The sequence below is a fragment of the Medicago sativa genome, chromosome 2 (genome assembly GCF_051527215.1).
Source record: "Medicago sativa cultivar Bolivia chromosome 2, Bolivia_mono, whole genome shotgun sequence".
In the NCBI taxonomy this organism is placed as follows: domain Eukaryota; kingdom Viridiplantae; phylum Streptophyta; class Magnoliopsida; order Fabales; family Fabaceae; genus Medicago; species Medicago sativa.
The window spans coordinates 56,087,248-56,113,669 of NC_140750.1; the positions used below are offsets into that span (position 1 = coordinate 56,087,248).

A 26,422-nucleotide genomic window follows, 5' to 3' on the forward strand; every position below is an offset into this window, starting at 1 on the left:
ATTTAATTTCTATTTTACTTAAAAAAATCCAAACCAAACCAATCACAACTTAAAGAATGAAATTTCCTTAAAAAAACTAAGAAAAAAAATTTACAAAAATTAAACTCATTTTAATCTTCAAGTGAGTCAATTGAGATCTAGTGTAAAAATGATGGGGATTAGTTTTAGCTTGAAGTGAGTAAAGTGAGTGAATTAACCGTGATAAAAAAAGAAAAAGAAAAATAGAGTGAAGTTCCCGTTGGAGCGGCAATGGGCGATGAGCGCAGGTATTCATGCGAAACAGCAGCCGATACACGGGCATGGATCAACGACATCATTCAATTCCTCACTCCTTACTTCTCCTCCTTCATCAACCCTCACGTCGTTCATTTCTTCAAGGTTCCTCCTCCATCTTCTCCCAGCTCAAAAAAAAAAAAACTCTGTTTTTATAATTACTACAATTTAAACCAGTTTGTTATGATTTCAGGATAGACTTTGGGAGAATGTTAATGCTGAATGGATCGATTGCCTCAGAAGAGAACCCGTTCAAAATCTTCTCTTAATACCTTCTGGAGTACTGCAGGTTCCTTTACTTTACTTTCTTCTTCTTCTTCTTCTTCTTTTATTTTCAATGAATTTTTTCCATTTTATTTAGTTATTCATGTGGAATCTGCATTTAGTGTTTAGTTATTCAGTAAACCGTTATTTTGATCCTGAATGTATCAAGTGGTGTCAATATAGTTGTAAGCACGGACACCGACATGCCGACACTGATAAATTTTTTAGAAAATGACATCGCTTTTAATTACACTTTTAATTCAATGTAATCACAAGTGTCGGTGCAACATAACTCGTTGAATATATAAAAATCATTGGATGTGTGTTTTTTATTTATTTTTTGAAGTTACTTTCGTTCTCGAATGTGTTTATTGTTAGTTAGTTTGGTCTTCAAAGGATTATAATGATATCTTTTCGCACATTTAGTGACAAAAATGACGATTTACTCTTAGTTATTATTTGCTGAAACGCCCCCCCAGTTGGTTTGGTTTGGGTTGGTTTATAGTTGTAAAATGAAGTATGAAGAGGTAAACAGTCATTTTTGTCCTTAAATGCGTGATACACTATTAAAATAGTCTCTGAATGTATTGAAACTACAAAAAGCATTTTTGAATGCGTCTTTGGTAAGTCAGTTTGGTCCTCGAATATGTCTTTCGTTAATTAGTTTGGTCTTCGGTTGTGTCTTCCGTTGGTCAATTTGGTCCATAATGTCACTAACACAAAATGCACCTGGGTTCATTTTTGTAGTTTTGATACATTCAAGGATTTTACGATTATAGTGACTGTGTCTCATATATTTATTGACTAAAATGATTATTCACTCGAAATATGAATAACTGAATAGGATTTGTGGCCATTTATTATTGTCCTGCTTTTGCTAGCTTCTGAACTGTGAAGAGCTAGCCAGCTAGGGTTTGTTATTTTACGTTTGCTTAGTCTGCCCTTGTACGGTTGGTACCACAAGAGCTGAAAAATTAATGCATCGTGTTCTAATAATTAGGATTTGGTAGTGACAACTGAGGGCCTGTTGTTTCTGTTTATATTTTATGCTTTTGCTTTTAATTTCAAAACTGTCACCTTGTTGTCTATTTTCATAGATTTGTACAGGCTACACTAAAAATAGAAAATTCTGTTTTGAGTGTTTCATGCAAAAAACTTCGAAAACATGGCAGTGGTTTGTAATTAAAAGTGAAAACTAGAAATGAAAGTTGGAAATATTTTTTCAAAGTAAACAAGCAAGTTGGTGTTGTGTACTTGTGTTTGGGTGAGCATATGTCAAATTTGACTTTGTGAATTATTTTGATTTTGTAAAATTTATTTGGTTAAAATTGAGTTTAAAGTGAGGTGATCTGTATTTGGATGTTTTTACTCTAAAAGCATATTTGCTGTAAAATTTTAGTGTGAATTTTGCAACTCATTGCAAAATCCACTTTTTATCACTTATTGTCAAACCTAGGTTTGAAGGTGGAATCCGTTTTTTTTTGGGTGTAAACTGGGAATCCTCCGCGCGCGCAAATGCGGAGACTAATCCCTCGAGCCTTGTGGGATCCAAATGGGCGGCAAACTCTCCCTAAGAGTTACAGTAGCCAAACACCCTATTTTTTTTTTTATTAAATACCACATTTGCTAGAGATAAATTCAATTCTAAAAATTTCCACGATGAAGCAACACACACTAAGGCTTTGTTTGCGAGTTTGGAGGGGAAGGGAGGGGAAGGCTTGGGAAAAAAGGAATGAGCAAGTGGAAGAAATAGAGGAAAATGGGAGAGGAGGGCTTTGGGGGGTTAACTTTTCTTCATAATACAAAACCCTCCTCATTTGGAGGAACTAAAAAATTGTATTGGAGAATGGTTTTGGGGGGTTATGGAGGGTTAATAAGAATTCTTCAAATTTAATTTATGTTGTTATAATATTTTTAAAATTAAAAATAAAGTAATCATATGCATTAATTTATCATTCTCTAAAAAACTACTCTTTTAAAATTTTTGTAAGATTTCTCTATTTTTCTTCATATTTTGCACCCCCTCAAAGTCTTTCCTTTCCTTCCCCTCCAAACTCGCAAACAAAGCCTAAGTGAAATAATTGTCATTTGACACGGTGTTGGAAAACTTTGTAATTGCGCTGCGAGTTATCATATTGGTGATGGAAATACTAAATTGTGGCATTGTATGGCATTCTTAGACACAGTTGGGCAATTCCATGGTGGCCTTGGTTTGTTACTTAATTATTATATGTTTTTAATTTGTATTTCTTGATGGTGAGATCATAACTATCTCATCAGGTTTGCTTCCTTTTATCCTCTGGTTTGTCGCGTATTGAGCACGGCATTGATTCTTGATTTTGGCCTTGATAGGATTCATAGACCCGTGGTTTTCTGTCTTTACGTTTGTCCTTATTGTTGGAAGGAAAACTTATTTTCTTCCTTAGTTTGATAGATTTTGTTCAGTTAACTTCTGATTTACACCAAAAGGTTCGGGCTTGGGATCCTTCCCCGTGTTGATCCTTGCAACTCTCTTCTGTTTTCGTTATTTGCCTTGTGAATTGGGGGTAACTTCTTTCTTTTGGATCCTATTTTGATAATTCAAGGTTTTTGCCCTGTGTCTTGCTCTATTGTTGTGAATGCGATGCTTCTGCAATCCAATCCTTTGCTTAAAAATAATAATTCATTTTTTTTTTTTTTTAATAATTTTGTCTTTAATTTGGACCAATATACTTAATTGGATCATTAGTATAAATTACTTTTGCATTGTGTTTTGTTGCTCATAAAGTGACTGTCATTTACTCATTTATTGTTAAACTGTTAAGTAGCTTGGTGTGTTTGATATAGTCTTCTTGGCTTGTTTGGTGAGTCTAGGTGGTCTCCTGCAACATTGAAGTAATAGGTTTTAGAAGTATCAAGGTGGAAAATGCTCTATTTTGTTGTGCTTTGTTTGTCCCATTTTGTGCATTTTACTGAGGTATTAGGCTGGATTTTAAGCTGAGGTTTTTTACCATTATGCTTGTTACTAGCAGAATAGTTTATTTGGTTTTTATGCTATCGGTCAATTGCTGTGTTTAGACGAGTTCTTAGAATTATATGCCAGCTTATTGGAGGTTGTTTTTTGTAATTAAGTTATCTAAATTTTATTTGTCGTTTGTCTACTGTTCTTCGTCGGTTTGGACTTTGAAGGACACCTTATTTTCTATCTTTTATAGGTATGTTTTGCTTTATTGATAGTATATGAATTCTCTACCGAAAATCTTGGTGGCAGGATCACTGGCCTACTTCTCTGAAGGAGTTTATCCTAAAATTGAGGTCTATGGTGTTTTGTAGAGAACAAGCAGATATAAACACGGTATATAACATTTACCAAGTCGACCTTCATCCTTGTGAAATCTGAGAAAATCTTGAAAGCACTTGATTGATAATAATGATGAACAAATGCTATAACATTCTATTTGGTCTCAGACAATAGTATCCATATGACAGTTCACCGTTGGCAGTAATGCTTATTCTTCATTTGTCCTGGGGTACTTATACCATGTAGTAATATCAAAATCTCAATTAGCATAGTTTTGTTTCGCGACAAGACAACAACGTAATCTTTCAGTTGGTTGGCTATATCAATCCTTAATGAGCAATTCTTCATGTTTATTACCTTTTGATATTTCTTTGGCCATTTGATTGGAGGTGCGTTTATTTTGGCTTAAAAAAATGATGATTTTGTTTTGAAGTAATCTAGAGATTTTTGATAAAAGTTGAAGCTAATTTCCGTTTGTTTACTATTATAAAAATCATTTTTTTTTTTTAAGATTTGAAGCTCTTACACTTAAGTTCTTTGTTTTTAGAAAAAATAGATTTTGTAAAAGCTACTAGGAATAGCTTTTCATTTTGAGGCTAAAAATGAGGTTTTTAACTAAATGGATTTTTTTTTAAAATCTGAAACAAACCCTAGAAAAATCATAAAAGTGATTTTTTGGTTATAAAAATAGATTTTTTTAAAAGAAATTCAAAACAAATGGGTCCTTAGTATGACCTCGTTTGGCCTTTATTTTTGCTTGATGGCAATTTATGTGGGTTCCTAATATTTGTGAAAAGTTTTTTTTGAACTTATAAGAAAGACAATTTGAAGGCTCTATACATTTCGTTTGCAAGATACATTTATCTGAAACTTCTGTTTTGAAGGTTTTGCATTGAGCAGTCTTGATATATTTGTTTTGTACTTGCAGGCATTACCTGGTGTGCAGATGACTTCAATTAACAGAGTTATTGCCCAGGGCATGAATGGGAAGAAAAGGCATGAAGTGAGTCCTTGATTATCATATATTTGTAGTTTTGCCTTCTTTATATTACAAGATGTTGCTTTGGACCTAAGGTTTTAGCCAAGCAAGTTAGGAGTCATAGATTAATTTTCTTTTGCATCTAGAAATTTATTGGCCTTCAATATCTCAGATAGAAACATTTCTTGTGTGCAGGTAGAAGCTCTTTCTGCTGTTGTAAGTACAGTTGCAGATAGTGTGAGAGCTGATGCCATTGTTGATGTTGGTGCTGGTCAGGTAGAGCTTCATTTTCTTTTGATTACTGTTCTGTTAGTCAAGTTACCGAAGCAGGGTCTTCTTGGCACGTTGAGTGGACATTGCATGGTTGAAATTTTTTCATTTGAATCTTAGGGTGGGCCGTAGTTTCTTTATACGACATGTAAGAATAAACAGTATTAGTCAAGATAATGGATGTCCGTTTATTTGGTGACACTTAGAGTATATGAAGAGGATTTCTAGTTGATAGTTATAGTCAGGCAAAACAGTTTAATTAGCAGAAGCAATAGAAGAAAGGCACTCAGGAACTTAGGTGTGATTACTGAGTAAAGGCTTTTTTTTTTTTCTCAAAGAAGATTTTCCAACTTCATTCTTGGTATAAATGGTTCATTTTTTTTGATTATTTCTTTAAGTTTTCCATCTTTTTCACAATCGAATCCCTCCCGACACACATACACACGAGATCCAACACATTCATCCAAATTAATAGGAATCCATGAAAGAGAAATTATTGAGGGAGAGTACTCAGAGAATTTCCCCTTCAAATAAATGATTTCCCTTGTCATGCAAGAATCTAAGCTAATTAAATGACTCCCTCCATTCTGATTACCCTTTTTTATCGAACTATTCCCCTCTAAGTAACTGACTAATTGTTCCAGTTGTCCTTAACTACCTTCCACTTACCTTTTCTTCTAACATTGCCTCAATGTCAAAAATGGAAGTCCGTATATTGGTTGAGCGTGAGCATAAGTTATGCCTTCCCTTAGAATTAGATCCCTTTGTCAGAATAGAAAGTCTGAATATTGTTTGAGCAACTAGCTTAATTTATAATATCTTTTTGTGATATGCTTGTCTTTGAATATACTGCTCTATTTTTGAATTACCTCTCTCAATATCAGAGATGAAATTTTTATATTGGTTGAGAATCCAGCATATATTTTTTGCCTTCACTGGTAACCAGAGTCGAACCTTTCATGCAAATGGGGTAGCCATTCTTTTATTTGAATAATTTAGTACATTTTGCAATTAGCTACCCCAGTAATATCTGCTTAGCTTCCACAAATGAGTTTATTTGTCAAAAACTAGTAGAAATAGGAAAGCTTAAAGATATCCACTTGTTTGATAGATGTATTTCGTCTTATTTTGACACTTTCGATCTCTTAAACAACTACAAAGAGAGCTTTGCTAACAGTAAAATTTGTCCTTATTAACACATAAAATATATTTTATTTATTTATTTAGATTTGGCCCCCTTATGAAAAACTGGCTAGCTTTGCCGCTGCTAGTAACAATCTCATTGTCTGAGTATACTTTTTGTTTGCTTTTTGAAACAAGTAATGTTTTCATCTAATTTTAGTATGTCCGAGTATCATTTTGTGCTATATTTTTAGGGTTATCTGGCACAAGTACTTGCCTTTCAATATCAGCATCCTGTCATTGCCATTGATGCATGTTCTCACCATGGGATGGTCACCGATGCACGGGCAGAGAGGATTAAAAAGCACTACACATCAAAGATGGTAAAATCTGGGTATGTTTCAATCTTCATCTTAATCACTGTAATGTGACCTTGTATAGGGAGTACCTACCATCTTCTTAAGGATATTTGTAATGACCGAAAAATATATGAGCAGGCAAGAAGTGAATCTTTTAGGTGTTAGGAATTCCAAGCATAAGTTCTAAATTATCACACCATGACTTTATTGTTTGAAATGAAAACTATGAACGTGAGGGTTCTTGTATGCTTATGTTTGGGCGAGGAATTGCAATTTGAATATGCTTTGGTAATTGTTCAAAGTTGACCTTGTTGTTTTTTCGTCATTAGGATTCATTTATCTGTTCATTTGTTTTTGCTCTAGATCAGGTATGCAGAATTTGAATGTGCCGAAGACAATCACATGCCGTGTGTTGTCCATTGAATCTTTGAAAACCTTGGTTGAAACATCTGTGCCTAGAGATGATCATGAGCAATCCACATTAAAGGGGGAAAATCAAGAAGATAAAGGGAAACTACATTGTCCCAATGACGCAAACAACAGGCCTTCAACCGTTCTTGCTGGGCTTCATGCCTGCGGTGATCTTTCAGTGATTATGCTGAAGTGAGTTTCAAAATATGGCGAAGCTTCTTTTTCTCTACCCTGCTTTTCAACTCATATTAGTTGTTTTTAATTTTTCTACCATGCTTAAATAATATCAGAAAAATGGTTGACAAACTCTAAACTACTGCTAAACAGTAGACACTCTTAACAACTCTAAACCACTCCAATCTAACAATATCTTTGGAAACTGATAAATAGTCAACCAAGTTGAGGTAACTTAAGCCACTTAATGACTTGAAATCTTGTACTTTTGCACAATTATCAGTAGGATATCATAGTCGAATTACATCCGAGTTATTACATTGTTCCTTATGTCGAAGTCACATCTTTTCCTTGCATTTAATGCATTATTAACTTTATTATCATTTTTGTCCATATATAACTTGTTAACTTCCTGTTTTATATCATTGGCATTTTTCTGTGTATGTTTCCCTATTACTTACTATCTGCATTCGGCAGTCTTGTAATTGTTCTAATCCTTTGTCTATAGGACTTTCTTAGGCTCAAGGGATGTTGAAGCTGTTGTTAGTATTGGTTGTTGTTACAATCTACTATCTGAAGAAAGCATTGGCGATGGTGAATGTCAATGTGGATTTCCAATGAGTCATGCTGTGAGATCCACTGGCTTGTCACTTGGAAAAAGTGCACGTGATCTTGCTTGCCAGGTACATGATCTTGCTGGTCCTCTCTCCACCCTCTATTTACAAGCATGGCATAGGGAGGAAAAAATAGTTGGAAGAAAACTGCTAAATTGTCACTTATTTTTAACATAACCCCATTAGGAGTCTTGGGGATTTACGTAACACGGTAGAATGGGCTCCTTTTATAAAAAAATATAAATTAAGTATCAAGATTTATATGTTCATCATCATCTCAATAGCACTTGTTAAGTATTACATTTTCCATATGATAATGAGTTTCACAAAAAATAACTTAGCGACATCATCATACAATTTGAACGCTATGTTTCTTTACAAAGAGATTCTAAAACAAAACGATGAACTATTGAACTATGTCTTTCACCTTCAATCCATCCATGTACTGCCCATAAGATTGACTTAAAAAGAAGAATCCAAATGCTGAAAAGGATCTAATCAATTTAAAGCCACTGCCCTTCATCTATCTACTACCAAAAATATTGAAATTTTTGGTTCCAACCTTGTCCCTTTTCATGTCCAGTCGAATGGTAGTGTCTACTAGGTGTTGGACCATATACAAGCATGCCCTGAACGTGTCACAGTCACGGTTGGGAAAAAAATTGTATTTCGAATCTGACTGGAATGGTGCTGAATAGGCTAGCTTACTTAATTAACACAAATAGAATACAATCCATAGCCTACCATTAATTATGTTTTCTGCTGCTCCTGCACCACTTAGGGTTAGGATGAGGATTACCAAACTACACTGGCTCATGTAGAACAAAAGACATTTTCTACTCAGACAGAAATTAAAGTTACTGGTCCTGACTTCCCTGCAATAATTTTGTTTTAAATTTATATCTTAGTTTTTACTGTCTAAGTTTCAATGTTTAAGTCATGTGAGAGAAATTTACTGCATCATCTTCATTTTATCTTTTTAGAGTGCAGAGAGATGGAGTAGCCTTGATATGCATGCTGGCATTCACAACTTTGAGTTACATGCTTTTCGTGCTGCCTTTCAAATGGTACCGAATTATAACTTAGTTTTATTGCATGCTAAGTTTTAACTTCCTTTACAGCAAGCGGCGTAATCTTGCTCTTAATATAAAAAATATACATAACTACTTAACATTGCTTTTGTTGCTGAACATTAATAGTCAAATCAAATGTACTAAAGTCCCAAACTATGTAATTAATAAGACCACGAGATCCAATTTATCCAACCAGACTAGATCTACTTTGCCAAGTTTATCAATTTTTTGACCGTATGGTGGCTAGGATAAACAATGTTGTCCAATTTTTAGTCCAGTTTTTGCTGTTTCAATAGACTCGGATAAGCTTATTCCGTCGGCATTGGGTTAGAGATGAGTTGGACAAGTTACAGATTTTTCTCCCTTTATATCCTACTCTCTTCCTTTCTTTTCTTTTACTCCCTTTCCCCACTATTGCTGCCAGTGCCCTCCACCAGTGCTCCCACTTCCTGACAACCTCCACCTTCGCTGTCATTGTCATGCATAATGAAATACAAAATTCATTTTTTTATCTGATAGTTAATCATCTCATGTTAATAGTTTACAAAGAAGAAATTCACAATGTTTCTGATCTCAATTATTGCTTGAATCCAAAATTTGCTGTGTTGTCTTTTTCCCTAATTTGCTTTTGATTTTTTGTTTTTGGAGTATATTAGAAAATGGAGGATTTTTTAAGCTAGAGTTCTAACCATTTTTCTGTTTAGAGAGGAGATGATCTTACAAGTTCCTTAAGACACCAGTATTTTATACAGGATTTCTCTGACTGATGTTTAACTGTAATGGTTTTTCTATTGGTTTCTTCTCTCTTTGTTTTTCTTGTAGGCGTATGCCTTGTTCTTCTTCTAGTATTTTCATTTTCTTTTATGCCCTCCCCTCCTTAAACGAAAAAATTATAAAAATCTTTTACCCACTTTTTTATGTTTTGAATTTATATCATAATTTTTAGGCAAAATTACACTTTTAGTCCCTTAACTTAATTTCAGGTAACAGTTTGGTCCTTTATCTTTTTTTTAACAATTTTGTCCTTTTGGTCCATTTTCATATGGATTTTCAAGCTTCAAATCTAATATTCTTATGCAAACATAGATGAAGACCATAAGTTTAAAGATTTAATGTCATAAGAAAATAAAACCATGAATTTGAAGCTTGAAAATTCACATGCAAATGGACCAAAAAGACAAAATTGAAATGAAAAAAAGATAAAGGACCAAACTGTTACCTAAAATTAAGTTAAGGGACTATAATTGTAATTTTGCTCAACTTTTATTTGGTTGGGAAATGTTATTCTAGTTAATATTCAATGGGATTTCATATTATGATTTTGTTTTGATTTTTTTTAATTGAATAATTTACATACAGACATGCAAAAACTTGTTGGTAAGGGCTCAGCCATCTTCATTGTACTTGATATATATTAAGTGAAATAGCATGTATCTGTTCTCTCTATTTTATTTTGGAATTGTGCTATCTTGAGACAGTACAACTTGGAAATTGGAAAATGACAATTAATTGAAATGCAGTAGATGATATGTGGAGAAATATTTACTGTATTATAACTCTTATGTATTGTATCCTACAAAATATAGGGCATTGAGACCAACATCCTTCTCAAAAGTTACCCAAATTAAAATAGACAAACACAATGCATACAAACACCAAAAGATCACCATACTGTAGTTCATTATACTATTGCATTCTCCTCCAGGAATTGGATATAACTCCTTTTCTAGTACAATGCATACAAACACCAAAAGATCACCATAATGTAGTTCATTATACTATTGCATTCTCCTCCAGGAATTGGATATAACTCCTTTTCTAGTGGTTCTTCACAAAAGACTCTTTCCCTTCCCCCGCTAATTTACATCCTCTCTGCTGTCAATTTATATATGTACATTTTTTGCCTCTAAAGGTTCTTTCTAAATATCATCCGGAAGTTGCGATCAGTACTCCTTCAATTGGGCGTCAAGGGAAGGCTCTGCGTAGGCGAAACCAAAGGAGATCTGCAGAGTCTGAGCTGCACCTTAAAGGAAGTACTTGTCACACGAGACAAAATTTCCCTGCTGGAGTGCCTGCTGAACCAAAAGCTGGTATTGAAAATCCCTTTTCCTGTTTACCTTCTTTCCAACACCTAAAAATGATGGAATAAACAAAAAATTGAGATGAATAGAGATAGGTAGTCATGATCTTAATGGATTTTGAATGGGGCTTCTTCAATGGATATGCAGAGTTGCTTACTGCATTTGTTTAGTCTTGATTGCCCAGTTCATTTATTTTTTGTTCTCTTTTAGCAGGACACCTTTTTGTTTGATATTGTACTGTGTCTCTTCTTGCTAATAACTTTTATCTATTTTCCTAAAACACTAGGTAGATCTTCCTGCTGCTACAAGCAGACTTTAAAAGTTGATATGTGTGACAGGATATTCATCCACATGTTTAATTAAAATAACTTTTGATCTGATGATGCTGGCATTTGAATCACTGATATATATATGCTTAATCTTTGTCAATGTGTTGCAGAAGGGACTTTCGGCTCTGCATCAGAAACACAAACCTTATCTGGTGAAATTTCTTCCAATGAAAGCGCTGAATATGAAGGGATTCAAATTGATAACAAATTCTCAAATTTTGAGAATTTCTGCCAGTCTGGATTGTCTCATCTTGGACTTACACATTCACATGATGTAAACCTGCAAGGCATATGGAAGGAAGTAGAACCATTTTCTGTATGTCAATTTCAATTTCAATTTCTTCTATTTTTTCGAACTATTATCATGATAGTGCTCATAGGTTCTATTTTTACTTTGTCTAGGATTTTATTTTATTTTAAACAGTTTTTGCCTGTTGCTTATTTATGGTTTCTTTTGCTACTTTTAAATTTTAATGCAATTTTAAAATACTGTTTATAATCAGTACTCAGTGGGATTTGAATTTTAAACTTCATGCGTCCCTCTGATTGAATTATTTTGTTTATTTGGTTGGAAATGGGTTCCTTTTGATGAGAGGAAACAACGGTTGACTTTGAGTGCATAGCTTAGTTTAATGACTTAGTTTACACATTCAGTTTTGACATCAGTATTAAGTTGTTTAAGCTTGAAAATATGTGTATGTAAACATAAGAATTGAACTTTCTTGTGTTGAATGAGATGTAGCGGTGGTAGATTGATTAGATGCTTCATTGCATCTTTATTGCATTCTAACAGTCATTTAGGATAAGATATAATTGTTTAAATGACATTTCTATCCATTGGTAATTCTTTCTTGTCTTGTGTTGGCATGTCCATATAGTTGTGTTCATAAAATAAAGTTCTCTGCAAAATTAAAATAAAATTGTTATAAGTTATAACTGCATTTAGAACAATGTTAGCTAGAATTCCGAAAAAAGCAAAGTTTTATGCTGTAATCCAAGTAAAAAATTGAACTATCTTGTACTTATTGATTTTGCTATTCTTTACAGGACCTTATAGGACCATATTGGTCTCTCAGAGCTGCTTTAGGGCCTCTTTTGGAAACTCTTATTCTACTTGATAGGTTATTGTTTCTTCAAGAGCATGGTAATGCATTGGAAGCCTACCTGTTGCCAATATTTGACCCAAATATATCTCCCAGAAATGTGGCTATAATTGCAAAAAAGATTGACAAAGATTCAAGATCATCCTGACACTGAAAGGTAATATGTCCACGTGCATCATTTATGTGTATCTCCATCCCATACCTAATCACATTTCCTTGAATGTCTTTTACTTCATTGTTCTGTTGTTGCATTACTTTGTAGCAGAATATAACCACTGTTATTTTTTTGAAACAAAAGAAAAAGGCGTGAAGCATCTGTCTTCAATTATAAGTGACTCATCATCAAAATGATTTTTTTTTCCTTTTCTCACATGTTGATAGTATTAAATCTCTTAAACAATTTAACGTACCAATATTCTCCATATCCTCTTAGGTGAAGAATGTAAATTCTTGTGGCACAAGGTCCTGATGCTGCTGCCATGGTTCAATACCCCACTATCTTGATAGTTCAGTTGATTCTCAAGATCATATAGGGTGAAGGTCAGGTTCATAGGGGACAGGGCTGCAACCGCAATCGTGCTGTCATCATTCAATCCCACTACTCCCCTCTAAAAAGGGTGTAACTCAACTCAGGTTCCAGTTGGTCTCACATCACTAGAAGTTACTTTGTAATCATTATTCATATGTAGTCCCATAATAGCTAGCTTGGCAATTAACTAAAATGATACAAGCTTATAGAGTATTTACGCCCGTTTTATTTAGTTATGAAGTTACTGGAGTCTTCATTATTTTTGTTGCCTTTCCCTTGTGGTCATAGGGTTTTGGACTGATTTTTTTTGAAGTATTGTGCATTCTCAATATATATTGCTATAAGTAGTTTTCATGGAGAGGATCTTTACCCGTTTTCATGGGCTGAGACTATGTAATAGATGCAGGGGTCAAAGTGCCTAGTTCTTTGAGAAGCTGAAAGTTTAGCCAACACTTTTGTTCAGTGCATCTTCATTTATTTTTACAGTTAGTGTGACTTCATTAAAACCATGTTTTCCTTCAGTATCCATATTTTCTAGAAGTATGTTTGTTCCTGTTGATTCACTTCAGCAATTGATTGTTATATTTGGTTTGCAATATTTTTCCTGATGGTTTACAGATACTTTTAAGAAAGACCTAGAACATTACTAAGAAATATAAGTTATTTATGATTTGGATAGAAATATGATATTTGATAGAATATTATGTCGCCGTTTGATCCATGTACTCGATTTCACTTAATGGGATGATGCTTGGTTGTTGTTGTTGATTGTTGTTATACAAATACTTTTAAACCCTTATTCTAGTTTTTTTCCCCCTAAAACTAGAAGGCCTACTAAAGTAATGCGTTCAGTAGCAGAAATACTAGCTTATTATAATTTAAATGTACAATGACAAATGATTTCAAAGAGGGTGGACCTTCAATCGGATGACTTTGACTCTGTATGATTAAGTTTGAAATAAGGATATCGAAAGAAAAGATGGTTTTAACGAAGTTACTTGTAGTAAACAACAATTTTGGCCAACCTATCATTTTGTAAGGATTTTTAGTAAAATATGGTTTGAGTATTGCCAGCAACATGCTCTCTTTCATTGGTAAAAATTTGGTTCGACCTACATACTTTTAGACAATAAAAGAGTGTGTGTTGAAAAATATGTTCTTTGTTATAAAAATATAGATTAATGAAGAGAAAGAGAGAAAAGTGAGAGAAGTTGTATTTTCTCTTGTGTCTGTTTCTATGTATTTTGTAATAGAAACAGACACACCCGTACCGGATAGGGAAAATAGAAGAGCATGGTAAGTATAGTGGGTGGACATCCACTATAATATATTTATAACACCCCCTTGGATGTCCACCGAAGATATGCCTCATTAAAACCTTACTAAAATAAAAACCCAGTGGGAAAAAAAATTCTAGTGAAAGAAAAAGAGTACAATATCCTTTTAAGTGTGAACTGCCTCGTTAAAAACCTTACCAGGAAAACCCAATTGGGATAAAACCATGGTGGAGGGAAAAAGAGTGCAGAATACATTTATTTCTCCCCCTCATGAAGACAAATATCTCTAAGACGGCGAAGACCAATTCTTGATACAAGTTTCTCAAATACATTTCTTGAGAGTGACTTTGTAAAAACATCTGCAAGGTTATCACACGAACAAATTTGTTGAATGTTGACCTCACAATTCTTTTGAAGATCATGAGTGAAAAAGAATTTTGGAGAAATATGTTTTGTTCGGTCTCCTTTAATGTATCCTTCTTTCAACTGAGCGATGCATGTTGTATTATCTTCGTAAATTATTGTTGCATCCATTCTTCCGGAGAATAAACCACAATTCTTTTGGATGTGCTTAATCATGGATCTTAACCAAACACATTCTCTACTTGCCTCATGTAATGCTAAAAGTTCCGCATGATTTGATGATGTTGCTGTTATTGTCTGTTTCACAGATCTCCATGAAATTGCTGTATCTTCACTTGTAAACAAATAACCTGTTTGTGATCTACCGTGATGGGGATCTGACAAATAACCTGCATCTGCATAACCAATTAATTCTAATTTGGATACTTTGGGGTAAAACAATCCTATATCCATTGTACCTCGAAGGTAACGAAGTACATGCTTAACCCCGTTCCAATGTCTTCGTGTGGGTGAAGAACTATATCTTGCTAATAGATTGATAGAAAATGATATATCGGGACGTGTATTATTAGCAAGATACATCAATGCACCTATTGCACTGAGATATGGTACTTCAGGACCAAGTATTTCTTCACCTTCTTCTTGAGGTCTGAAAGGATCTTTCTTCACATCCAGGGATCTAACAACCATTGGAGTAGATAATGGATGAGATTTGTCCATGTAAAAACGCTTTAACACTCTTGTTGTGTAAGCTTCTTGATGCACAAGAATCCCGCCATTTAGGTACTCAATTTGTAATCCAAGGCAAAACTTTGTCTTTCCTAAGTCTTTCATCTCGAACTCTTTCTTTAAGCAATCTATGGCTTTTGAATGTTTATGTCATCAACATAGACAGCAATTATAGCAAATTCATTTCCAGATCTTTTCATAAAAATACATGGACAAATGGAGTCATTTTTATATCCTTCCTTCAGCAAATATTCACTGAGGCGATTGTACCACATACGTCCTGATTGTTTTAGCCCATAGAGAGACTTATATAATTTTATGGAGTAGTCTTCCCGAGAACCTGAACTATTTGCTTCAGGCAAATTAAATCCTTCAGGGAGTTTCATGTAAATGTCACCGTCAAGTGAGCCATACAAGTAGGCTGTAACACCATCCAACATGTGCAAATTGAGCCCTTCATGAACTATAAGGCTAATTAAGTATCTAAAAGTAGTTGCATCAACTACAGGTGAGTATGTTTCATCAAAATCAATTCCGGGTCTTTGGGAAAACCCTTGAGCAACAAGTCTTGCTTTATATCTTGCAATTTCACCATTCTCATTGCGTTTTCGGACAAATACCCATTTATATTCAACTGGCTTCACACCTGTAGGTGTTCGGACAACAGGTCCAAATACTTTTCTCTTATTAAGAGAATTTAATTATGCTTCAATTGCATCTTTCCATTTTGGCCAATTTTCGCTTTGTCTACATTCTTTTATAGACCTTGGTTCTTGATCCTCGTTATCATTTATTACATTTAGCGCTATATTATATGCGAAAATATCATCAACGTTGACTTCATGTCGGTTCCATTGTATTCCATTGGTGACATAATTTATTGAGATCTCTTGATTTTCATGTATTTCAGATATCTGATTAGGTTTTTCTGGAACTGAAATATTGATTATGTCAGAAGACTCTTTTAGAGTTTCTATATCCTCGTTTGGACCATCTTTACTTTTAGCTCCTTGTCTTGCTCGAGGATTTTTATCTTTGGAACCGACTGGTCTACCACGCTTCATGCGTGGTTCAGACTCATTTGCAATTTTAGATTGTCCAACAGGGACATCCATTTTTATTGGAGCATTAGCAGCTGGTATATATGATTTAGTCACACTTTTTGGATCAGTGAATGCATTTGGTAATTGATTTGCTAAACTTTGCAAATGAATTATCTTTTGAACTTCCAGTTCACAATGTTTAGTTCGAGGATCAAGATGAGATAATGAAGATTCATTCCAACTGATCTCTTTAGTTTTCAGTTGCATTTTCTCTCCCCCTAATATTGGAAAGTTTGATTCATCAAAAAGACAATCAACAAATCGAGCTGTAAATAAATCTCCTGTTGTTGGTTCAAGATACTTTATAATAGATGGGGATTCATATCCAACATATATTCCCATCCTTCGTTGAGGACCCATCTTAGTGCGTTGTGGTGATGGAATTGGAACATACACCGCACATCCAAAAATTCTTAGATGGGAAATATTTGGTTCTTGACCAAGAACCATTTCTAAAGGAGAGGAGTTATGATAACTTGTTGGCCTGATGCGAATCAATGATGCAGCATGCAAAATTGCATGTCCCCAAGTGGAAATGGGCAATTTGCATCTCATGAGAAATGGTCTTGCAATTAATTGTATACGCTTGATAAATGATTCTGCAAGTCCATTTTGTGTATGAACATGTGCTACAGGATGTTCAATGTCAATCCCAATGGACATACAATATTCATTAAATGATTGAGATGAGAACTCAGCGGCATTATCAAGTCGTATTTTCTTGACAGGATAATCAGGGAAATGAGCTCTTATTCGAATCAGTTGAGCTAGCAACCTCGCAAATGCCTGATTGCGAGTTGACAACTAACAAACATGTGACCATCTAGTTGATGCATCAATTAAAACCATAAAGTATCTAAATGGTCCACATGGTGGGTGTATTGGCCCACAAATATCACCATGTATTCGCTCTAAAAAATTTAGAGATTCACTTCCAATTTTTGTTGGTGATGGTCTGATTATCAACTTCCCTTGTGAACAAGAGGTACATGAGAATTTATTAGATTGAAGAATCTCCTGGTTCTTCAATTGATGACCACAAGAATTATTAATTATTTTTCGCATCATTATAGACGCGGGATGGCCCAACCGGTCATGCCAAACAACAAATTTATTATGATTTGTAAACTTCTGGTTTACAATCACATGTGCTTCAATTGCACTTATATAAGTGTAGTACAAACCAGAGGAAAAGGCAGACAACTTTTCCACTACACTTATTTTATCCAAATTATGTCTCGTTATATAAAGATATTCAACATTTCCTTCATTTCTTGTTTCAATATGATATCCATTTAGACGAATATCCTTGAAACTTAATAAATTCCTATGAGACTTGGGAGAATATAATGCATTCTCAATGTTTAAATTTGTTCCTCCACACAATATTACATTAGCTTTTCCGGAGCCTTCAATTATTTTTGAACTTCCAGATATAGTACTAACACCGGTTTGTTGCTTTAGAAAAGAAGAGAAATGTTTTTTATCTTTGAAAATTGTATGAGTTGTTCCACTATCAGCGAGACACATATCTCCATTATTGGGGTTAATGTTAATACTCATTCTATTTAAAAATGAACAAATAAGAGATAAGTATGAATATAAGAATTACTATAAAACATTTATTATTATTAGATAAAAACATAACATAAAATAAATAAATACAACATAAAACTGTAAAACTTTTATTATCATCAGATAAAAATATAACATAAAATCCTTTTATTATAGGAAAATAAAAGGTACTCTTAAACATTTTATTGGTGGGGTTCTATTCCTGGATATTTTCATCTCTAGTTAGATGATCAATCTTTTCATCAGGATCAGCAAAGAAATCAGCAGCGTCTAAGTGCGTAATATCGATATTACTAGGGCTGGCAATGAACCGAACCAACTCGAAAATAGTTCGAAACTCGATTTGACAATTAACTCGTTGAACTTGGTTCATGAACCAAATGAGCTGAACTTGAGTTCAAAATGAAGTTCGTTAACTAAACGAGCCGAACTTGAACTATATATAGTTCGACTCGTTTGATTCATGAGCTGACTCGATAATATATATCCTCTTAAATATACATATATATTGGAAGTAGAAAAGTATTTTGAGAATATTCTCAATTATAGTTGCTTAATTATGTTGATTTTATTTGTGCTAGTTCTTGTGTAGTTTTAAGTTTCTCCAATATCCTTATTTTCCTTACTCATAACATCCTTAATTAAAACCAATTTTGCATGAGAATTGATATAAATTTGGTAATAGGATGAGCCAAATTAGTTTGACGATGGATGGATGATTTTATATGAGCAATGCTATTTATCAAGAAAGATTTTATCAAGAAATTGTCCCGAAATTAATGTTAGCCAATAAAATCTCAGCCTGGCCGAAAATCATGGGGTGGTGGGTGTTATGTATTTTTTTTTATGAAACTTTAATAAATAAGATTAAAATCTAAGGGTGATTATTCTGCCATGTCATTCTTGAATTCATCAAGAAAATCCATTCTTGATATCTAGCATTTTCCATTTTATATTCACATCATAATTATGTTTTCTTTTTACTATTCCAATAACTTTGTTATAAAAAATCATATTCCTGCAAAACAATTAAAAAAATAAACTGAAAGTAAAAGGAACTCAATATAGTCTAGTCTTCACTATGAGGTTTGCAAATGTAATATACATAACTGATGTCCCACATCGAAAGTTTAGTAAGTAAAGGAATGAAAATTGGCTATAAATAAAAGCAAAGAAGAGAGTGCAGTGCATTGGTGGAGTATTTGGTCTTATAATGACCAACTTCCCACAATCAAATGCAGTTAATATTTTTTTGGGACTTGTAGTAAATTATGTTACTATTTGGCCTTTGAATTGTGAGGCTCTATGTTAAAAGCTTTTAAATTTAAATGAACCTAACGAGCCGAACCGAGTTGTTCGTGAACTATAAACGAGTCGAACTCGAGCTAAAAAAAAGGTTCGTTTTGAACTCGAGTCAAGTTTCGAGCTGAACCAATTCTTATCGAGTCGAGTCGAGCTCAGATGAGTTCGGTTCGACTCGACTCATTTCCAGCCCTAGATATTACCATAATCATCTTCATCATTTTCACATGCAAAATGAGTTTCAGCCTTTCTATCTTTATTCTTAAGTGATTGTTGGTAAAGATCAACAAGATGTTTTGGCGTACGACAGGTACGACTCCAATGACCTTTACCTCCACAACGATAGCAAATACTCTCATTACTTTTGCTGCTTTGACCAATCTCATTCCTTCCAACATTTTTCATCTTCTGGTGAGAAAATGTGTTTTTGTAATCTCCATTGTGATTACGATTAAAACCATGACCACGTCCCCGTCCACGACTATGACCACGTCCACGTCCACGACTATGTCCACGGCCACGACCACGACCACGACCACGAGTTTGTCCATGGTGATCATGCTTTGCTACATTCACTTCTGGGAATGGAGCACTACCAGTGGGACGGGCCGCGTGATTTTTCATTAAAAGCTCGTTATTTTGTTCTGCCACAAGCAGGCACGATATCAAGTCAGAATACCTTTTAAAACCTTTTTCGCTGTATTGTTGCTGCAGGATCACATTAGATGCATGAAAAGTGGAGAATGTTTTTTCTAACATCTCCGCATCAGTCACTTTTTCTCCACACAATGTCAATAGAGAAGTGATTTTAAATACAGCCGAGTTATATTCGATTACAGATTTAAAGTCCTGTAAACGCAAATGCATCCATTCGTGACGAGCATTAGGAAGGATGACGGTTTTTTGATGGTCAAACCTTTCTTTTAAATTGTCCCAAAGAACTTTTGGATCTTCTATGGTAAGGTATTCATTTTTTAGATCCTGATGAAGGTGGTGACGAAGGAATATCATGGCCTTAGCCTTTTGTTGTTCAGTTGTTACTTTTCCTTCTTTAATAGTATCTCCATGCCCTTCGGCATTTAAATGAATTTTGGCATCAAGGGCCCAAGCCAGATAATTTTTTCCAGAAATATTAAGAGCCTCAAAATCAAGTTTTGCAAGGTTCGACATGATTCAATCTATAATACAGAAGAGCATAATCATCATTCATATATATATATATATATATATATATATATATATATATATATATATATATATATATATATATATATATATATATATATATATATATATATATACTATGACAAAAATAAAAATACCATTTTATTTAATAGCAACGATTAATGACAATATAATATTTTAATCTAAGCCTCCACGAAAATAAAAAGTAATAATACAAGCAAAGACTAATAATGGTAAAACAAAAATTATAGCTAATAGTACAAAATCTTCTCCTAATTCTTCAATATGAGTGAAAAAGAAGAAGAACACAATAACCACAAATAGAGTGATGCATAGGAAAAGGATTTTAGCCATTTTGTAAGTATGGGTAAATATTTTGAGATGTAAAAAATATGAATGAAGGTGAGGTATTTATAGAGTGAATTTTATAAAAATGACCGTTATTGTTACCGTTAAATCCACTGTTCATAGCCGTTAAAAAAAAACTGTTCATGACCGTTGAAATCACTGTTCATGAACGTTAACATCACTGTTCATGACCGTTGATTTCACTGTTCATAACCGTTGAATAATGAGAAAAATATTTTAAGTGTTAAATATCATCTAGGTTAGGACATGATTTTGTTTTTCAAATGGTCTACAATACCATTTTTAGTCCAGTCAAATGCTACAAAAAAAAAACTTCACGCGGACAAAAGAAAAGAAGTAACAAACAAGGAAAATTGCAACAGTCAAAAAGGAAAATTGCAACAAACAATTGTCAAGTCTTTTATATAGTGCATTAAATGCATGGCTTAGTTTTTCCTTTGAAATGGTTTAGCTATGTATAGATTATTGCAGAGAACACACATAGCTTGCGGTGGAGCAGTTTGAAAACATGACATAAAATATAGTTTTCACACATTAAGGACATGATTTTGGTATGAAAGGATCGCATAACTTTGGTTAGTATCACTACTCGAAATTATCTTTCGTGATAATATAGTATATATGGGGTTTTAGACCACCACTTTAAATAATAATATCCATACTTATTATAGATCACTTGACGAGTTGCCAGTTTTCTATAATAAGAGGTAAAGTAATAATAACAATAATAGCCACTCTAGTTATAAATCACTTGACGAATTGCCAGTTTTCTATAACCGGGGCAGATAATAATAATATTAAAATGATAAAGATAAATGATATACATAGTAATATTAAGTAATGATATTAAAGTTATGAGTAGAGGTAATATACCTAGCAGTAGTGTAAACCCTTTGGTAGAAACTATCGTGCTGATAACATGTTATAAAAATATAGATTAATGAAGAGAAAGAGAGAAAAGTGAGAGAAGTTGTATTTTCTCTTGTGTCTGTTTCTATTACAAAATACCCTATTTATAGGGAAAATAGAAGAGCATGGTAAGTATAGTGGGTGGACATCCACTATAATATATTTATAACATTCTTAACATTATTCATATGGTTTTAATGAAAGATATTAAAGGAAGATCCTTTGAGAAACTGATGGCTTGTAAAACAATGAAAGGAGTACTAGTAGTTGCATATAGATTAACACTCTGTAATGGTATAAGCTGTAGTATGACTGATAAATAAACTCGTTTTCCAAATATCAAAAACTAGAATGTGATGTTTCAAGTCTAACAAAAAGCAATATTATCATGTAATAATAATGAGATGATAATTTTGTCAAATAAATAATGAGTTATAATAATACTAATTTTTATAACTCTGCCTCTTAAAAGACTTAGTTCTATTCTACTCATATTAGGTAATTGAAATGGTAAGAATTGATGTTTATAAGGAGACGAATTTAAAAGGGAGAGTTGTTGTCTTTTCACCTTGGCCTTGTCTTCTAAGTTTTTCATATAACTAGCTAATCCCTCCCTCTCCGGTCTTCATTAGAGCTCAACTCTTCTATTATAGGTTCTAGCTCTGTTACTTCACTGAGCTTTTGTTACACATTTCTATTTTATTTTGGTATGCCACGCCCCGTACTTGCTCTCATATCGGCTTCTACCTCATTCCACTCCAACTTGATACTACGCACGAAATAGTGCTGCTCTTAAATCAGATATCCAGACTCAAATTTTCATCACAAAAGTTCACTTCAATTATGATAAATTATAGAGAAATGTTAGTGACACACTATCTTTGATTGATTAAAATCTACGCGAGACTTACTAAATTTACATGGGATCCACACGATTTGGTGTGACCCATATGAATAATTAATTGAAATGAAATGAAAAAGTTAACATAAGTTGTTTTGCCTAAGTCTTTTTTTTAGTAAAAATCACTTTTCTTTTTTAAATATTTAAGTCTTCTTTAGAGATTTCATAAAAATTTAAATTGTAAATGTCAATTTCTGTAATGTTGAATTATTGTTTTTTTTTAAGTCAAACCAGTCCATTGAAATTGACACCGGAGAGAATAAAATTGAGAATATTAAATTTTAATCTCTGGTGTATTGTTATTGAGTTTGGAATTATGATGTACTCAAAATAAATGACTTTGTTTGACTGCATGCATTATTCACAAAACATGTTTTGACCATATTTTTCTACTATTATATAAAGGCAAATGATATCATATAGGACGTCGTTGGAATTGTTTCGATAAATATTTTCACAATATTAAATTTTTATTATTTAGTTGTGAATTGATCTAGAAAGAATGGGTCATAGAATGATCGAATGTATTTGTAGGAACGATAGTTCATCTGAGTTGTTTGTGAGTTGTGAGCAATCCTAGGTGTCTAAAGAGCAATTTTCGAATCTAGTAACTGGGCTTTGCTCCAGACAGAAAAGCCCAAAAGCTAAACCTTACACCGCTAAACCCTAATTCCTCTTCTTGAAACACGTTCATTCCTCAACTCAAAATTTCTGCCATAACCACCGAAACTCAACCTATCATGGCCACCGTAACCAGCAACGCCGACACCGTCGCAAAAGCCGTAGACTCTCTTCTCAAATGGCGTAAATCACGATTAGAAACCGAAAAACCCAAACTCTTTGACGAAGACGAAGAATTCGTTTACCTCATCCTAACCCTAAAGAAAATTCCATCAAAAGGTCGCGTTAACCCTCACAAAATCCCAATCCCTCACTCTCTCATCTCCGCAGCATCGGAACAGTGTCTCATCATCGATGACAGAGCTAACAAACCCTCTCGTATCACTAAAGATGAAGCTCAGAAGAAAGTTCAATCGGAATCAATTCCTATTTCGAAGATTCTTAAGCTTTCGAAGCTCATGACGGATTATCGTCCGTTTGAGGCGAAAAGGAAGTTATGTAATTCTTATGATTTGTTTTTTGCTGATAAAGCTATTGTGCCGTTGTTGCCGAGGTTATTGGGGAAGCAGTTTTTTAAGAAGAGGAAGATTCCGGTGCAGGTGGATTTGCAGAAGAAGAATTGGAAGGAGCAGATTGAGAAGGCTTGTTCTTCTGCTTTGTTGTTTTTGAGGACTGGGACTTGTAGTGTGGTGAAGGTGGCTAAGTTGAGTATGGAGAGAGATGAGATTGTTGAGAATGTTGTTGCTGCGATGGAGGGTGTTGTCGAGGTTTTACCGAAGAAATGGGGGGTTGTTAGGTCTTTTCATGTTAAGTTGTTGGAGTCTCTTGCTTTGCCGGTTTATCAGGCTGTTCCTGATGTTAGGTTGAAGATTGAGGGGGTTAAGGATTTGGAGGATAAGTTGGTGAAGGATGAGAAGAAGGTGAAAGACGCGAAGAAGAGTAAGAAGAAAGGGAGGATTCATGAGATTAAGTATATGGATGATAGAATGAGTTCAGATGGTGATGATCGCAGTGTTGATATTGATCTTGATGATGATATCGATGATGATTTTGTTAGTGGTGGTGGTGATAAGGTTGATGATGATAGTGAGATTGGTGAAATCGAGAGTGGAGGGTTGGTGAATAAGAAGAGGAAGAAAGGAGTGAATAAAGAGGATTTGAGTGAGTTGGGAAGTGTGAAATCATTGAAGGGTTCTGCTAAGAGGAAGAAGAAAGATGGGTTGAATGTGAATGCTGCAGAAGAAGGTTCGATTGAGAAGAGTGAAAAGAATAAGAAGTCATCCGTGAAGGAAAAGGGTTCAAAGAAGAAGAATAACGAAAGGGGGGTGGCTGAGTTGGCTGTGAAACATGCTCTTGAAGAAGTGCTCATGTTTAGCGGAAATGAATCATTGGTCAAGGATGAGGGTTCGGACAAGAAGAAGAGAAAGACGGCAGATGTGAAGGTCAAGAGTAAGAAAAGTAAGAAGGCTGTATGATCTCTGACTGTTGATGTTGGAGAGATTTTGTTGTTACAATTTATTGCTTGATGTGGCTCTGTGCAATGGCAAATTTTGTTTTCTTAGAATGTTATCTTATTTATTGTATTTTATTTTGGGTTATAATGATGTTTACTATTTCAAATGTACTCTGTTTAAGCTTTAGAATGATTCTCTACAGTCAAACTCAACATTGTTTCTCATTTTACAGTGATATTAAGTTATTTTAGTCTTTTCAATACTGTCGCTGCCATAAATATATGAATTGCGTGAAGTAATTTTCAACAATTTCTACTGAAAATGTGGGATCATAGGTATGTGGATAGAAGTGTATGGTGTCCTTTGCTTGTTCCAGATTTTTGTTGTGATATTGTTGCTTGTTCATGTTATTCTTGCTTGTTCCTGCTAAATGTATGTTTTCCCTAATCTTTGCTTTTAATTTGCTTGCCTGTACATTGTGTTGTGCTGTATGTTGCAATGGCATCGGCAATCATGTTGCTTCAGATATACATTTTCAATTCTGCTTATGTTTGGAAATATTTCCGAAATTTTTGACCTCCAATACAAACATAGGAAGATGATTTCAATCAGCAGTAAATCATTTTTCTGTCAAACGAAATAGCTCCATGATGAAAACTGAGTTTAACAAAATCTGTCTTTCAATTCTTGTTTGTTTTTGTTAGCCTTGTTCAGACTTTCCTTTGACTGCAATTTCTCATTTATTCCAATGAATGTATAAATGATCTCATTCCTGTAAATGTAACGTACATCCTATTTGAATTTGTACTTTGTTTGATGTTGCGGTGATTTCATAATGTGGAAGATATTAGGTATTTAAAGAAAGGCTCAAAAGATTGAGAAGTCATGATTGTGATTTCAATTTTTAAACTTTCTCTGATTTGGAATTCACTGCCACATACATCGTTTTCTAGCATATATATTTGTTTTGTTTTGTTCTGTAATATCTTTTATGGTTGTTTCTGTGACGGATTGATAATATTGGTAGTAGGGTCAGCACCTCTATGGCCAATTGCTACTCAGTCGTAAAGTAATAATGAGATAATTTTGTCATTGTCAAAGACGACATGAATCTTTGGTAGTTTTGTGTAAATGGAACTGGAACTGTCTTTCAGATTTGTCTTCATCTTACCTTCTACTCCCTTTCAAACTACCTATATGTAAAATTAGCTATTTGAAATGTAAATGCATTCTGAAGAAAAGAGGGGCCTTCGAAGAAAAGAAAGCGAGGGGCTTGGCTAATTTGGCATGCCGTCGTTTGGGTGATTTGGAAGATGCGAAACGATTGAATCTTTAACAACATTGTAAGAGAGGTGGATGAAATGGTGGAGCAAATCAAGGTGGTCTCGTGGCATTGGAGTATGAATAGATTGAATATAGCGTCGTGTTTATTTTATGAGTGGTGTTGGAAACCTTGTGATTGCTTGTGTAGATATAAGACAGTGCGGAATGCCGGGTTTTGTGCGTGTTTTTGCCCTTCTGTTTCTGCATTTTCTGTCATTTGAGGGTGTTTGACAGGTGCTGCTGCTGTGTTTAATATTCTGTTCTGTGTTTGGTGTTGTTTGTGGGTGTGTTTTTCTTAGGTGTGTTGCGTGTCTTGTTTTGTGTTAGGCGTTATTGGTTTTATCTGGTGCTGTAAGCCTTTTTGGCCCCTCTGTTACTAGTCCTTCCCACCTTGCTTTGTGGGATGGCTTTATAATAATATTTTGATGTTAAAAAAAAAAATTGCATTCT

At 34.1% G+C, this 26,422-nt stretch overlaps 3 protein-coding genes across 8 annotated transcripts; 2 read left to right on the forward strand and 1 right to left on the reverse strand.

Annotated features, from left to right (window-relative positions):
• Nucleotides 1-232: 232 nt before the first annotated feature.
• On the forward strand, nucleotides 233-13,311 carry LOC146949127 (S-adenosyl-L-methionine-dependent methyltransferases superfamily protein). Of its 6 annotated transcripts, none has more exons than XR_015027147.1 (13): nucleotides 233-378; nucleotides 467-562; nucleotides 3,788-3,871; nucleotides 4,746-4,820; nucleotides 4,992-5,072; nucleotides 6,443-6,582; nucleotides 6,911-7,150; nucleotides 7,641-7,815; nucleotides 8,737-8,813; nucleotides 10,732-10,909; nucleotides 11,340-11,545; nucleotides 12,277-12,489; nucleotides 12,766-13,311. XR_015027147.1 is itself a non-coding variant. In XM_085745219.1 (13 exons), exons 3-12 carry the CDS (start codon nucleotides 3,836-3,838, stop codon nucleotides 12,478-12,480), a joined length of 1,419 nt encoding a protein of 472 aa, XP_085601345.1. In that variant the 5' UTR covers nucleotides 233-378; nucleotides 467-562; nucleotides 3,732-3,835; the 3' UTR covers nucleotides 12,481-12,489; nucleotides 12,766-13,311. The 6 variants fall into 6 exon arrangements, 5 of the variants coding, with proteins under 5 accessions (XP_085601345.1, XP_085601341.1, XP_085601343.1 ...); XM_085745219.1 differs by having other exon boundaries at nucleotides 3,732-3,871; nucleotides 8,730-8,813; XM_085745215.1 differs by having other exon boundaries at nucleotides 8,730-8,813.
• Nucleotides 13,312-19,402: 6,091 nt separating this feature from the next.
• Nucleotides 19,403-20,380, reverse strand: LOC146949128 (uncharacterized). The gene has a single exon (XM_085748485.1). It carries the CDS (start codon nucleotides 20,378-20,380, stop codon nucleotides 19,403-19,405), a length of 978 nt encoding a protein of 325 aa, XP_085604611.1.
• Nucleotides 20,381-23,256: 2,876 nt separating this feature from the next.
• On the forward strand, nucleotides 23,257-24,909 carry LOC146949129 (uncharacterized). The gene has a single exon (XM_085745221.1). The coding sequence runs from the start codon at nucleotides 23,315-23,317 to the stop codon at nucleotides 24,668-24,670; it is 1,356 nt and encodes a 451-aa protein (XP_085601347.1). The 5' UTR covers nucleotides 23,257-23,314; the 3' UTR covers nucleotides 24,671-24,909.
• The last annotated feature ends 1,513 nt before the right edge of the window (nucleotides 24,910-26,422 follow it).